The sequence below is a fragment of the Phyllostomus discolor genome, chromosome 1 (genome assembly GCF_004126475.2).
Source record: "Phyllostomus discolor isolate MPI-MPIP mPhyDis1 chromosome 1, mPhyDis1.pri.v3, whole genome shotgun sequence".
Lineage (NCBI taxonomy): Eukaryota > Metazoa > Chordata > Mammalia > Chiroptera > Phyllostomidae > Phyllostomus > Phyllostomus discolor.
In genome coordinates this window covers 143002631-143016013 of record NC_040903.2, presented here as the reverse complement: position 1 = coordinate 143016013, position 13383 = coordinate 143002631, and the positions used below count along the sequence as shown (strand labels likewise).

The 13383-nt window shown below is 51.4% G+C and overlaps 1 protein-coding gene across 2 annotated transcripts; it reads left to right on the top strand.

Annotated features, from left to right (window-relative positions):
- The first annotated feature begins 3185 nt into the window (after positions 1 to 3185).
- Positions 3186 to 11697, top strand: PCK2 (phosphoenolpyruvate carboxykinase 2, mitochondrial). 2 transcript variants are annotated; one of them, XM_028506587.2, is made up of 10 exons: positions 3190 to 3394; positions 5460 to 5705; positions 6193 to 6377; positions 6471 to 6674; positions 7034 to 7221; positions 7550 to 7712; positions 7976 to 8194; positions 9898 to 10035; positions 10310 to 10405; positions 10611 to 11697. In XM_028506587.2, exons 1-10 carry the CDS (start codon positions 3366 to 3368, stop codon positions 11063 to 11065), a joined length of 1923 nt encoding a protein of 640 aa, XP_028362388.1. In that variant the 5' UTR covers positions 3190 to 3365; the 3' UTR covers positions 11066 to 11697. The 2 variants fall into 2 exon arrangements, with proteins under 2 accessions (XP_028362387.1, XP_028362388.1); XM_028506586.2 differs by having other exon boundaries at positions 3186 to 3394; positions 6193 to 6674.
- Positions 11698 to 13383: the final 1686 nt, after the last annotated feature.

The following is a 13383-nucleotide window of genomic DNA, read 5'->3' as shown; positions in this document are numbered from 1 at the left end:
GCTATGTCAAAGCCGAGGAGCGAGGGTCCATCACCCCCTTTTGCTGCAGCCCCACAAATCCTTCTTTTGGGGGGCCTCCCAAAGTGATCGTGCCTGCCTTAGGTCGTTCCCCCCGTGGGGAATCTTACCCGTCTTTGGCTAACCAACCAAGCTTTTGGGGGTTCAGCAGCAGAAGCAGCATTCCTGCCAGGGAGACAAGCCCTTGTCACCTTGCTGGCTTACGGTTCCAAGGGCGTTCCCTTAGCCTTAGCCTAGGTGGGGGTTACAGCTTCTGATACCAGAGACTTTGGAGGGTAACTTGGTGGGAAGGAAAGAGGGTAGCATTTGGAGAGGCAAGTGGCAATGTTACAGAACACACAAGGGGGGGGCGGGGCCTGGGATGATATACTATTATTGAAAGAAGGCCCCGGTCCGTTTTGTCCGCCGCCAGAGGAAAGACGTCTCTCAATGCCAGAGATTCATGAAAAGGAAAGGAAATGTTTATTTAATGCTATACAAACTTAAAGTAGTGACCTAATGTCTTCACCCAAATCCCAAAGTCCCTTAAAACACCCACAAACAGACACAGTCCTTCCTTCCTTCCCCCTTTGCCCAGTCCAGAGTACCGTATCTCAGGAAAGGAAATAGAAGTCCAAGGCTTAGGCAGTCTTCTGGTTCTTCTCAGTTAGTAATCCCTCTCGACTGGGAGACCTCTCTGGGTTCCCGGCACCCTCAGCTGAGTCGCCGGGATCTCTGCTAAAACCAGGTGGTGGTTCTCCCTTCTAACGCTGTGGGGGTCCCCACTCTGCCAGGCCGCGTGGTTCCCTCTCTCAGGGCTGTGCATGGTTCTCCTCCTCAGGGCTGTGCATGGTTCTCCCTTCTAAAGCAGTATAGTTCTCCTCTCTAAAGCAGCCTGGTTCTCCCTCTCAATGGCCGCCAAATCTGGGTTTTTAAATCCCCTCGGCCAATCTTCCTCTGCAGCCTCACTTCTGACTCCTCCCACACTCGGCTTCACATGCCAGAATTCATATCCTTCCAGCTTTACTGGGCTGCCATCATGAGTCTGGGCAGGTGTGGCCCCATGTCCTGGAGCCAATCCTCTCTGAGCTCCCACGCAGGCGCTGTAACTCAGGGGACCTGCCTCCCAGGTCTCATCTTGGGGGGAAGGTCCCTTTCCATCCCCCTGGCCTAGAGCTGATCACAGCTACTTAACATATCTATGCAACCAGTCAAGGGTTATAGATATGCCATAGCCTAGCTGCAAGGCTGTCGCTACGCTAAACAGCTCCCAATAGCCCCGCTCCACCCATCCCCTCCCCTAACCCACACCCGTGGGGGAAGGGGTGAAGACACCTTAAAATCTCCTGGACACCTTGAGTTCTGGACCCCATCCCAAATGCCTATTTGGGGCCCCCCTCTTGGCTGCACCCTGTAACAGCAAGAAGTGGCTTGGAAGCAATGACCTGAAACCAGGTGAAAGATAAGCCTGAGCTAAGAGTGGCTATGGGGATAGACACAGATTTGAGAGATAATTGTGAGGTACAAATCCAAAGGTCCCGATGTCAGATTGGCTATGGAGGATAAAATAGGAATCATTTAGACTGATTCAAATTCCTCTGGGGTAACTGGCTAGATGGTGGGACCATTGGCTGAGATAGGGAACCATGAGAGTAGGTGCAGGATTGTGGAAGAGATGATGACCTTCGGTAGGTCAACCAGTATACCAGTATGCACACCTTTAGGGCCAAAGGGGCAAACAGGTTGCTGTTTGCTGTGGGGTAGGTATGGACAGAATTTGGATGTTGGGACTGGAGGGATGAGTCCCAAATGCACACACCTGAGGTTGAGTGCAGGGTGAAGCCAGGGTGGAAGAGAGGAGAGCCAGCAGCAAGCCCAAGACTAGAGGCCAGCTCTCCTTGGCTCACTGTTCCAACACAAAACTCTGAGAAATCTGCGAATCAAGATTGTGTCTGTTGCAAATGGCAGAAATCCACTTAAAATTAGCTTGAGCAAGAGAAGAAATTTATTGACTCCTATAACTGAAATCACAAATCTGTTTCTCTCTGTCCCTCTGCTCTATGTCGCCTAGGCTGGCTTCTGTCTCAAGCAGGTTCCTGCTGTGCAGTACTAAGCTGACACCGGAAGCTCCGGGTTTATAGCCTACCAGCTCAGCAACCCTAGCAGGACCAAAGAGAGACCTCATGCCCATCCCAAACATTCCCACTTGCTGAGGTCAGAGCAAGGAACACACAAATTGGCCAAGCTGAGAGATGCCTCAGCCTCCCAGAGACATGCTGAGTTTGAGATGCTGTGGCATTTGGGGTGATACTCAGTGGCCTCAAGTTGAAGAGAAATGTCTGGATGGAGACCTAAATTGAGAAATTATCTGAGGACTTTATGATGGTGATTAGGTGGAGCAAATGATTGCTCCAGGGGAATGTGGAAAAAATGACCAGGTCAGCACTGACCAGTGTGACTCGGTTGGTCAGGCATCATCTTGGAAAGTGAAGTCACTGGTTTGATTCCCAGTCAGGGCACATGCTTAGGTTGTGCTGCTCCCCCTACCCCCGTGGAGGGTTGCATATAAGAGGCAACTGATAGATGTTTCTCTCCCACATTGATTTTCTCAACCTCTCTTTCTCCCTCGCTTCCCCTCCTTCAAAAAAGGAAGGGGAGGGGAGGGGAGGGGAAAAGACTAGGTCAGAGGCCCAAAGAAGACTGGAGTGGAGAGACACCACTGTTTGATGGTAAGGCGGAAGGGACCCCTCAAGGGGGGGAGAAGAAACAAGGATCTGGGAATTGCGGAGTGAGGGGAACTTAGCACTGGGGTCCTGCAAATCAGAAGAGCCTGGGGCTCAGAGTGCCTAGTCCCTAGGAATAAGGGAAAAGATAATATATCCAATTTCCACTACTAGACTTCGAGGCCTCACCGACTCCCGCACCTGTCCTCTCTCGACGTTCCTAGTTTGTTTGCCACCCAAGGTCTGCAGTCACTGTCTACACGGGGCAAGAGTCCTCAAAGTTACATCATGTGCAGTGGGCGGGAAGGGGCGAGAAGGGGGCGGGGCCTAGAGGAGAGGACCCAGTCCTTCAAAGACTGGGATGGGTTTGGGGGTTAGTTAGGGTGCAGGGGGTGGGGCGGTGGCTGGACAGGGTTGGGACTTGGAGCCCCCGCACTCGGAGAACTGGCCTGCTGGCGTGTGGAAAGAGGGTCGCCCCGGCCCTGCTTGGTCCCGCCCAAGCACCCGCCCACCCGCCTTCTTTTTAAGCGCCTCCCGCCCAGTCTTAGCTCCTTCAAGCTTCGCTGCGTTCCCTTCACCCACCTTCCATCTCTCCCGTGCTCCGTTCCGTTCCCGTGACGACCCTGCAGCCCCCGCCCAGGTGCCATGGCTGCTGTGTATCGCTCCGGCCTGCGGTGAGTGACCCCAGCCCCGGGCCGACCCACGCCTTCCGCGGAGCTCGCACCCTCAGGGCTGCCGGTTGCACCCTCCTGCTCGTCTGCCTCAGCCTGCCATCTCATCAGAGGAGGTGGCGTGCAGGGGGCAAGTGTTTCTCCAACCCGAGCTTCTCGGGCCTCGTGTCTCGCCAGAGATCAGGGGTGGCCGCTTCGGGTCTCACCGTTTTCGTCCCCTCCTACCCCTCCCTACTCTGCTGGTCTCTGACCGCGTGGCCTCTGTCTGCCATTCGCAGAACTTCCTTCCACCTCCTCGCTCGCCCCCGCTGAGCCCTGTAACCCAGTCTTTGCTCTTTCTTTTTAGATGTAACTCTTGTTCCACAGGTTGCAATGAGCAGCAGTAGAGCCCTAGGGTCAAGGGTGTATGAGCCCTGGGGGATGAGCTCAGAGGTCCCTAACTAAGATAGAAAGTAAACATCCATTCTCTGTCCTCCCCCCTACTGGCACCTGGCAGGAAGCCTGGCAGCCAGAGGGACCTGGGGCTAGGGGAAGAAGGGAAGCAAGGCAGAGGAGGGAGCCGAGTTGCTTTCAATTATTATACGGCTGGTTTTGTCACCTGTCCAGAACAGGAGCCCCTAGGCCGTTTGTCCACCTTCTCCCCCTTTTCACAGCTTCCTGTCTTCTGTAGCCTCCCTTCTCCCCAGGTTTTGTCCCAGAATTTGAGCTGACCCCGTATGGCTCCCCTACTGGTTCCAATCGGCCAGCCCTTGTGGGTGGTCTCTGGAGCTGAGGAAAAGGAGGTCTCACTTAAGGGACTGGAGGGAAGTGGTGGAGTGGTGGAGCTTCACCAGAGACTTCCTGAGCCAGGCTCCTGCCGGAGAGAGGCTCTCCCCAAGCCCGTGTACCTTTAAAATTAGTGCTCAGGGAATATCCAGGTCCCAGGTGCCCTCCTCTTCAGTCCTGGGACCACACTGTGTTTCCATCTCACTCTGCCCAGTGGAACACACCCCGGTTCCCGCTCCAGCAGGCTCCAGATCCCACATCCATGATCTCAGCTTTCTCCCTTCCCAGGCTTACACCCTCTCTGAATTTGAGCTTCCTGCAGTCTGCTATTGCACCCTACCACCAACGCCCAAAGCTCTGTGGGCATGTGTCCTCTAGAAAGAGAGCCGGGAGAATAGGATCATGTGGTCCTAGGTGTGTCGGGCACATTTTGCTATGCCTCCCTGCAGTAGGAGGAGGGCAGCTTCCCTCTCCTGGCCTTTGGTCTCTCTGGCTCACTCCACTCTGGGTCCAGGACAATCAGAGCAGACCCTGCTTCTCCCTCTCCCAGGGGTGTGAAAGGACAGACAACAGGGACCATGCCCTCCTAGGAATCGGGACATGAACCCCAGCCAGTGACATTTCCCAATAGTCAGCCTTTCACACAGTTCAAAAGTACCTACCCAAAAGCAACATTTTTGCACTACTTTTGGACCAGGTGAGCTGCAGCAGGTCTCATGCCTGAAACCTAATATCCAATCACCCACTTTCTGTGCAAGAATCCTAATCTAGAAACCTGGGACTCTGCCATCTCAAAGAACAGGTTCCTTGCATGAGGTTTTCACAGTGTCACAGCATACACACCAGAAGAAAATAAACAAAAATAGCTGCCTTTTTAACTTATAAAAACTAGACTTGAGAATGGAAAGAACAAGGATTACAGCTTCAAACACCACACACATGAAGCTGACACCTAGCCAGTTTATTTACACTTGGGCCATAGGGAGACTGTTCATTTCTAAACATTGACCAAACCTAGTTAAACATGGGCATGGACTAGGCCTGCAATAGCAGCAGCATGCTTACACACACACACACTTCTACACAGCCTTCACGATCATATGGCAATACCTGCCCCATTACTGACCAGGAGACACCCTCACCAAGCCTCATAAATGCCACAAGATACATGTGGCCTGAACCCATCTCACACAACTCCAGCCCTGCTTCAGCACACTCCCTAGCAGCCCCAGCTTCCTGTCCACCTGACTTGCCCATCCTCTGTGAGGACGCCCGGCTCATTATCTGTTTTCTTCTCCCACAGGCTTAGCTGGCATGGGCTGAGCCCCTGTGGCTGGTCCTCACAGCGCAGCATCCAGACCCTGCGAGTATTCAGTGGAGACCTGGGCCGGATGCCTGCTGGGGTTCGAGACTTTGTGGAGCGCAGTGCCCGCCTGTGCCAACCAGAAGGCATCCACATCTGCGATGGGACTGAGGCCGAGAACACTGCCACACTGACCCTGCTGCAGCAGCAGGGACTCATCCGAAAGCTCCCTAAGTACAATAACTGGTAAGCCCTGAGCCCAATGACCCCGCATATGGGACAGCTACCTGGACTGAGGCCACTTTGTCTTTACCAAGACAAAAATCATATTTAACTAGACCATCTCAATGGAGTGAGCAAGAATGGGAGTTTTAGAGGAAACAGTCAGGACTTACTAGGAGTGGTCTGCATTTTTATGTTAAGTGAAGAAGCAAATACAAACTTTTTTTATCTGTTTCTCACAAATTCAGGGAGTTTTCACCAGAAGAGGTCTTTAGAGGGCTGGGGACCAAGGGAACTGCATAACTAAACATGGGCCTGGGCCAGGCCCACAATAACATCAGTGTGCCTACAGGTGTCCCCTTACATGGTGCAAAACCTGGAGGAAGTGACTGAGGAGTGCGGGGATGGGAAAAACAGAAGACCCAGAGTCAAAGTTGGACTTGAAAGAGTGGGTCTGGGGATGAGGGAGCCCTGCTGGCCTCTGTCTTCCTAATAATCCCCTCTCTCCCAGCTGGCTGGCCCGCACAGACCCCAAGGATGTGGCACGAGTAGAGAGCAAGACGGTGATTGTAACTCCTTCTCAACGAGACACAGTGCCCCTCCCGGCCGGTGGGGCCCGGGGGCAGCTGGGCAACTGGATGTCTCCAGCTGAGTTCCAGCAAGCTGTGGATGAGAGGTTTCCAGGCTGCATGCAGGGTAATCAGGGCAGGGACACAGAGACAGGGACACTGGTGGCATTAACAGGTGACATTTCCTTCAGCTTCATCCAGGTGACATTTTCCTCCACAGGCCGAACCATGTATGTGCTTCCATTCAGCATGGGTCCTGTGGGGTCCCCACTGTCCCGCATCGGAGTGCAGCTCACTGACTCGCCCTACGTGGTGGCAAGCATGCGTATTATGACCCGGCTGGGGACACCTGTGCTTCAGGCCCTGGGAGATGGTGACTTTGTCAAGTGTCTGCACTCCGTGGGCCAGCCCCTGACTGGGCCAGGTGAGCTCCTGCTCTGTCCATGGGAAGATGCAGAGGGCTGCTTACACTCAGAAAGAACCCCAAACCCTACCCATCCTCATCAGTGACATACCTAATTCCCCAGATCCAGGCCAGCAGTCTGGGCTGGGGGGTGAGCCTGTGTTTGCAGAGCAGTTTGCACAATATTGAGAAAGTCAATTACCCATGTCTAAGAATAGGGGCATGAGAGCTGTTGGATACTATGACATGGGTAGCCTCAGCCACCCATTTGTACTGCCTCTGCTCTCAAGTGTCTCTCCTGCCCACCCCTGAGCCCTCCAGCCCCTGATACCCCAGTGCCTGATGCCCTGCCAGCAGCCCCATGACCCCATTGTCCCCAGGGGAGCCGGTGAGCCAGTGGCCATGCAACCCAGAGAAAACCCTGATTGGCCATGTGCCCGACCAACGGGAAATCGTCTCCTTCGGCAGCGGCTATGGTGGCAACTCCCTGCTGGGCAAGAAGTGCTTTGCCCTTCGCATCGCCTCTCGGCTGGCCAGGGATGAGGGCTGGCTAGCAGAGCACATGCTGGTGAGGGCCTGGTGAGGATTGGGCAGCTGTGGGGGGCAAGGCAGTGGTGGGGCCTGGCCATTCTGCCTCAGCCTTGCCTACTGACTGCCAGGTGCCAAGCTGGTGGGCAGGGATCTGCCCAAAGCCTGAATCTTTGACCTCAGGCTGCTGAATGTTGGGGGGCTTCTCCTTGCTGCCACCTCAGGCCCAGTGACAAGGTGGTGCACCTGTTAAGTGAATAAACCTGTTATACCTGTCCTCACTGTTAACCCACAGCTGTCTTTCCCATGCAGACCATGCCCTGACCTTTGGTGACCTCCTCCTTGTTCCCTCTCTCCCCAATGTGCAGATCCTGGGTATCACCAGCCCTGCAGGGAAGAAGCACTATGTGGCAGCCGCCTTCCCCAGTGCCTGTGGGAAGACAAACTTGGCCATGATGAGGCCAGCACTGCCAGGCTGGAAAGTGGAGTGTGTAGGGGATGACATCGCCTGGATGAGGTTTGACAGTGATGGTGAGTGGCCCTCAGATCATGCTCTTGTTCTGGCTCTTCCCAGAGCATGATGGTCTCCCCTCCTCTGTCATGGTAAGCTTTGCCAGTAAGGAACTTTTCCTGACCAGTTGACCTCGCCCCCTGAAAATTCTGGCAGAGACACAAAGCCTTTCTGCATAAGATCTATGGTCCAGCTCATGGCAGAGAGGGGCAGAGCAGGAACTTCCCTGGCCCACCCCTCAACTTTTCCTGGTTGGTCCTTCCTTTTTTTCCGCTTCTAACAGGTCGACTCCGGGCCATCAACCCTGAGAATGGCTTCTTCGGGGTGGCCCCCGGTACCTCTGCTACCACCAATCCCAATGCCATGGCCACAATCCAGAGTAATACTCTTTTCACCAATGTGGCTGAGACCAGCGACGGTGGCGTGTACTGGGAGGGCATCGACCAGCCTCTTCCACCTGGTGTCACTGTCACCTCCTGGCTGGGCAAGGCCTGGAAACCTGGTATGTGGGGTAGGGGAGTCAGGACACATCCCCCAGGGCTCAGCACCTTGATGATATAAAAGCCTTCACCACCCACAGCCATCTTCTGGGACCTCTGGAAAGCACAGAAAGTTGTGAATGTTTGCAGTTTCCAAACCTAGGAAAGGTCTCAGTTCATATCCCAACTCTACCAAGTATTGGCTTTGTGACTTGGCCAAATTGCTTAACCTCCTGAGCTTCAGTTCCCCCATCAGTGGAATGGGAGTAGCACCTATCTTATAAGGTTGTTGAAAGGTTAAATGCATATAATAGTACCAAACACATTGTAAACCCACAATAAATATAAGCTGGACATTTTTTAAAAAAGGAAAGGGAAGGGCTGTTTTAAAAATGATTACAGAAGAAATAGGGCTCAAAGCATAATCCATAAAGTTAGACCTATTAGGGAAGGAGGAAGCCTGCCCTTCCTCCTGCCACTTAGTTCCCATCATCCCTCTGCATAATTACTACTGTCCAAGGTTCAGTATTGTTACCCTCACCCTTCCCCTGTCCCTCCAACACACACACTCTAAAACCTCTTCCAAACTGAGTGAGACCAGTTCTTTAGCCTCTCCGGGAAGTTAGTTTCTCAACCCTGTCCATACTCCCCATGCCTACAGTCCTGCCCCTCCCCCAACCGTGCACTCTGACCTTCAGTTTTCGGTGGCCTTCAGCAGTCTGGGATCCCAGAGACCTGGGTAGGGATGGGAGCAAAGAAGAGCAGGGTGGAGGAGGGCAACCTTGTGGTCACTGAAGCCTATATTCACGTTTCCCAAGCTGACCTAGCAGTCACCCTCGTCATCTAATCACCCCTCCTTTTCTCTAACATCATCATTAAGCTCTCCTCAGCCTTCCTACCCACTGAGAAATCCAAGAAAATTTCATATTTCCCTGCAGGCTAATTCCCCAACCCTTTCATCATCTCTGGACTCAGGGGTATAACTAGGGCATGTTGTGCCCAGCTTCAGTTCCCAGAATAACACTGTATGGTAGGGTCATGAATTGGGGGCTGATGAAAGTGCAAGAAAGAAACATAAAGGATGTCTCTTATCTGAGAGTGGAGGCAGGAGCTAGGGGGTGGGAAGCAGGCAGGGGGTGCTGGCTCTTTGAATCCCTTGCCCCCCAGGTCTGACTAGCAACCTCCAGTAGAGACGGCACCATGTCCATTTGGGGTACCCAGGGAAATCACCAAAATTCTATTAGTTTTAAAATCAATTCCTATTTGCACTTTGATAGCTCAGGAGATTTTTGTCTTATTGCATTTACTGATGAAAGGTCAATTGTCTAAAATACACACCAGACTCAGTTTTTGCTTTAGGTTTGAGTGTTTATTTAAATAATATCCCATAAAGAAATCACTTCTGGGGGGAAATTATGCCAACATCCAACCCCATTCCTTTGAGCACTGGCTAATGCCACATGGCTATAGTTCAGCATAAACATTAGTGCCCCACATAATCCCACTTCCTCTCCTCCTCTGCTCACATAGCTCAGCTGGCAGTACCATTATGGATAAATAAGTTGATCTTTTAGGGGAGATGTTCTGGCTCCCTACTCCCTACCACATGAGATTGCAGGGAGCTGATGAGGAAAAACGAAATTGTGCAAGAGTGCATGCACATGTGTGTTAGGGGTGGATGTGCCCTTAAAAGTGATAGTATTTGTATTTGTATTTCCTCTGCCAGGTGACAAGGAGCCCTGTGCACATCCCAACTCTCGCTTTTGTGCCCCGGCTCGCCAGTGCCCCATCATGGACCCAGCCTGGGAGGCCCCTGAGGGTGTCCCTATTGATGCCATCATCTTTGGAGGCCGAAGACCCAAAGGTAAACATCGTGTGGGCTCCATGCCTTCTTGGTAAAGGATCTGGGTCTATATCAGGGCCCATCCCCCCCCTTGTACTTAAGGCTCCGGGACCCTCAGCCTGGATTGCGGCGCTCCAGAGCTCTCCCCTGGAGAGTACAAAACTCGGGGGAGGCATGAGGTATGAAAATTGGACAGCTGAGGTCCTGAGAGAGAGATTAGGAGCCAGAATCACTAGAAGGGATGGATGAGTCCAATAGAAAGGACTGCCTGTGACCCCATTCACTGGTGTTCTAGGAGTGCCCCTGGTATATGAGGCCTTCAATTGGCGCCACGGAGTGTTTGTGGGCAGCGCCATGCGCTCTGAGTCCACTGCTGCAGCTGAACACAAAGGTGCGCACCTTCCATTGCTCCTCTCCCCTGTATCCTGCTGCCTCTCTCTCCCTGCCTGAGCCACACCTGCCTCCGGCCCAGCCCCTCCCCCATCCCTTTTCATCCTGCCCCAAGGATATTCTAGAACCATGAACATTTTACAGCTTCCTCAAGCTGGATGCCGGGCACCCTTCTCTTTTCCTAACACATCCGCTCCCCTCCCCAGGGAAGGTGATCATGCACGACCCATTTGCCATGCGGCCCTTTTTTGGCTACAACTTTGGGCGATACCTAGAACACTGGCTGAGCATGGAGGGGCGCAAGGGGGTCCGACTGCCCCGCATCTTCCATGTCAACTGGTTCCGACGTGATGAGGCGGGCCGCTTCCTGTGGCCAGGCTTTGGAGAGAATTCTCGAGTGCTAGACTGGATCTGCCGGCGGCTAGAGGGAGAGGACAGCGCCCGAGAGACGCCCATCGGGCTAGTGCCAAAGGAAGGTGCCTTGAATCTCAGCGGTCTGGGAGCCATAGATACCACCCAGCTCTTCTCCATCCCTAAGGACTTTTGGGAACAGGAAGTTCGTGACATTAGGGGCTACCTGACAGAGCAGGTCAACCAGGATCTGCCCAAGGAGGTGCTGACTGAGCTGGAGGCCCTCGAGGGACGTGTTCGTAGAATGTAACCTGGGGCTCCAGTTTAGCCAGAGAGCACAGCATACTCCAACCCTCCACTGGACAGAAGAGCACCAGGATTGCAGAAAATATAAGAAATCTTATATAACTAACATCTCCTGGGTGCCTTGAGGCCACATGCTATCCAATAAGATGTGCATTCATTTTACGTAACATTTGTGTTTTCATTTCCCACTTACTGTCACAGTCTTCCCTCTAACACCAATTTCACGATCTTCCAGCCCCTCCAAGTAGCTGGTGTCCCACAGATAGCTCTACCCTTGGGCCACCTAAGTAGGAATCAATTGCTGGGAGAAGGCACTATCTACTCTGTGTCCTGAGGTCTTAAAAGTGGGGACCTCTGGGAGCTACTCAGTAGGCCTCCAAGCCTAAAATTATTGATCTTCTACTCAGACTAGCAGAAGCCTCTATAACCCCATTCTCCAGTGAAGTGGTTCCATTGTCAATTCTCAAAACTGTTCTTCCTCCTGGCTGACCTGAAATTGGGACTCATAAAATATTCCTGAATGCTTATTCAGTATTTAGGACGGCTAATACTTCTATGGCACTTTCTGTGTGCCAGGCACTGTTCTAAACACATTACAAAACAAACTTTTGAGGCAGGTACCATTTTACAGATGGAGAAACAAAGGCACAGAGAGGTCAAGTAATTACTGAAGGTCACACAACAAACAGTAGAGCGAAGGGTAAATGATAACTGCAGACATGTCTCACACAGCAACATAGATTTGTAGAGCTGTAAGGATTTTAGACATTACCTATGTCATGCTTCTCAAGACTTAAAAGTGTTTATCAATCACCTAGGGTTCTTACTAAAATGCATATTCTAATTCAGCAAGTCTGGAGTGGCCCGAAGATTCAGTTTTCCTTACAAGCTCCTGGGTGAGGCTGATGCTGCTAGTCCAGGGGCCATAGTTTCAGTAGCAAGACCTTGGCCTAAACTCTGAAATCAATTTTATTGGGAAACCACAAAAAGAGTGATGATCCTACATAAATCAGGGGCATTAGCTGAGGATAACTTCACCTGTGATCTGGATCAGGCTGAGTGAATGTGTAAACTGAGGTGGGTAAGGTAGAAGTCTGTTCCCAGAAAAATGAGAATAAACTTCAACAAATAAGGTGGAATTACTGGGAAGTCCCTCAAAAGAAAACACTGGACGAAGAAACACCAAGTGTTCTAGAAAATAGCCAATAACCTGCTACAATGTGTAAGAGCAGAAAAGGCTCTAAAAGTCAGAGTGTATCACATGCTAAAATACAGTAAGCAATAGAATCCATTGCACTTAAAAGTATGCAGACCAACCCTCAGCTTCATGAATAGCATGTGATGACTGAAACATTATGATCAGAGGCAGCATGACAGATGTTAAACACATAGTAGACTCAGGCCAGTGGTGCCTCTCAGTTTCTTATCTGTAGAATGCAGATGTGCCTACACCTCATAGTGTTGTTAAGATTAAGAGTCACGTCCTGACTGGTGTGGCTCAGTGGTTTGGGCATCATCCCGCAAACCGAAGGGTCACAGGTTTAATTCCCAGTCAGGGCATATGCCTAGGATGAGGGTCAGGTCCCTCATCAGAGTTGTGGGAGAGGCAACTGATCAAGGTTGCTCTATCTCACATAGATGTTTCTTTCCCTCTGTTTCTCCCTCTCTTCCTGTCTCTCTAAAATAAAGTCTTAAAAAAAAAATGAAGAATCAGTGGTGCCAGGCACTCACTCAGCACTATGCCTGGCATAAAATGACCTTTGAATATTTGTTAGCTGCCCTCAACTTTCCACTCTACATTGATTAGGTTAGACCATATAAGCCTATATTATATATTGCTGACTCAAGTTTAAGAGTAAAATGAGCAATTTAAATAAAGTTTGGAGGAGAAAGAAAATCAGTTTGGAAGTAAGTCCCTCCAGGAAAGAGGTAGGAAGGGAACTGAGGTTCCAGGCACCTCTCTAACATCTAAATGCAATGATGTGAAGATGTTAGCCTTAAAAATAATTTTGTCTGCCCTGGCTGTTGTGGCTCAGTGGATTGAATGCCAGCTTGTGAACCAAGAGGTCGCTGGTTCGATTCCTGGTCAGGGCACATGCCTGGATTGCAGGCCGGGTCCCCAGTTGGGGGTGTGCGAGAGGCAACTGATCAGTGTTTCTCTCCATCTCTTTCTCCCTCCTTTCCATTCTCTCTAAAAGTAAATAAATAAAAAATCTTTTTTAAAAAGACATTAAAAAAGATTTTTAAAAATTTTGTCTATTAGAATAAAACTGGGCTGCATGCCTATAGCTCCAGATATATGAAAAAAAAGTTGATAACACA

Coding starts and splice junctions, on each gene's coding strand:
- PCK2 (XM_028506586.2), top strand. CDS start 3,366: ATGGCTGCTGTGTATCGCTCCGGCCTGCG. Junction 5,706..6,192: donor CTCCCTAAGTACAATAACTG/GTAAGCCCTGAG, acceptor CCTCTCTCCCAG/CTGGCTGGCCCGCACAGACC. Junction 6,675..7,033: donor CCAGCCCCTGACTGGGCCAG/GTGAGCTCCTGC, acceptor CATTGTCCCCAG/GGGAGCCGGTGAGCCAGTGG.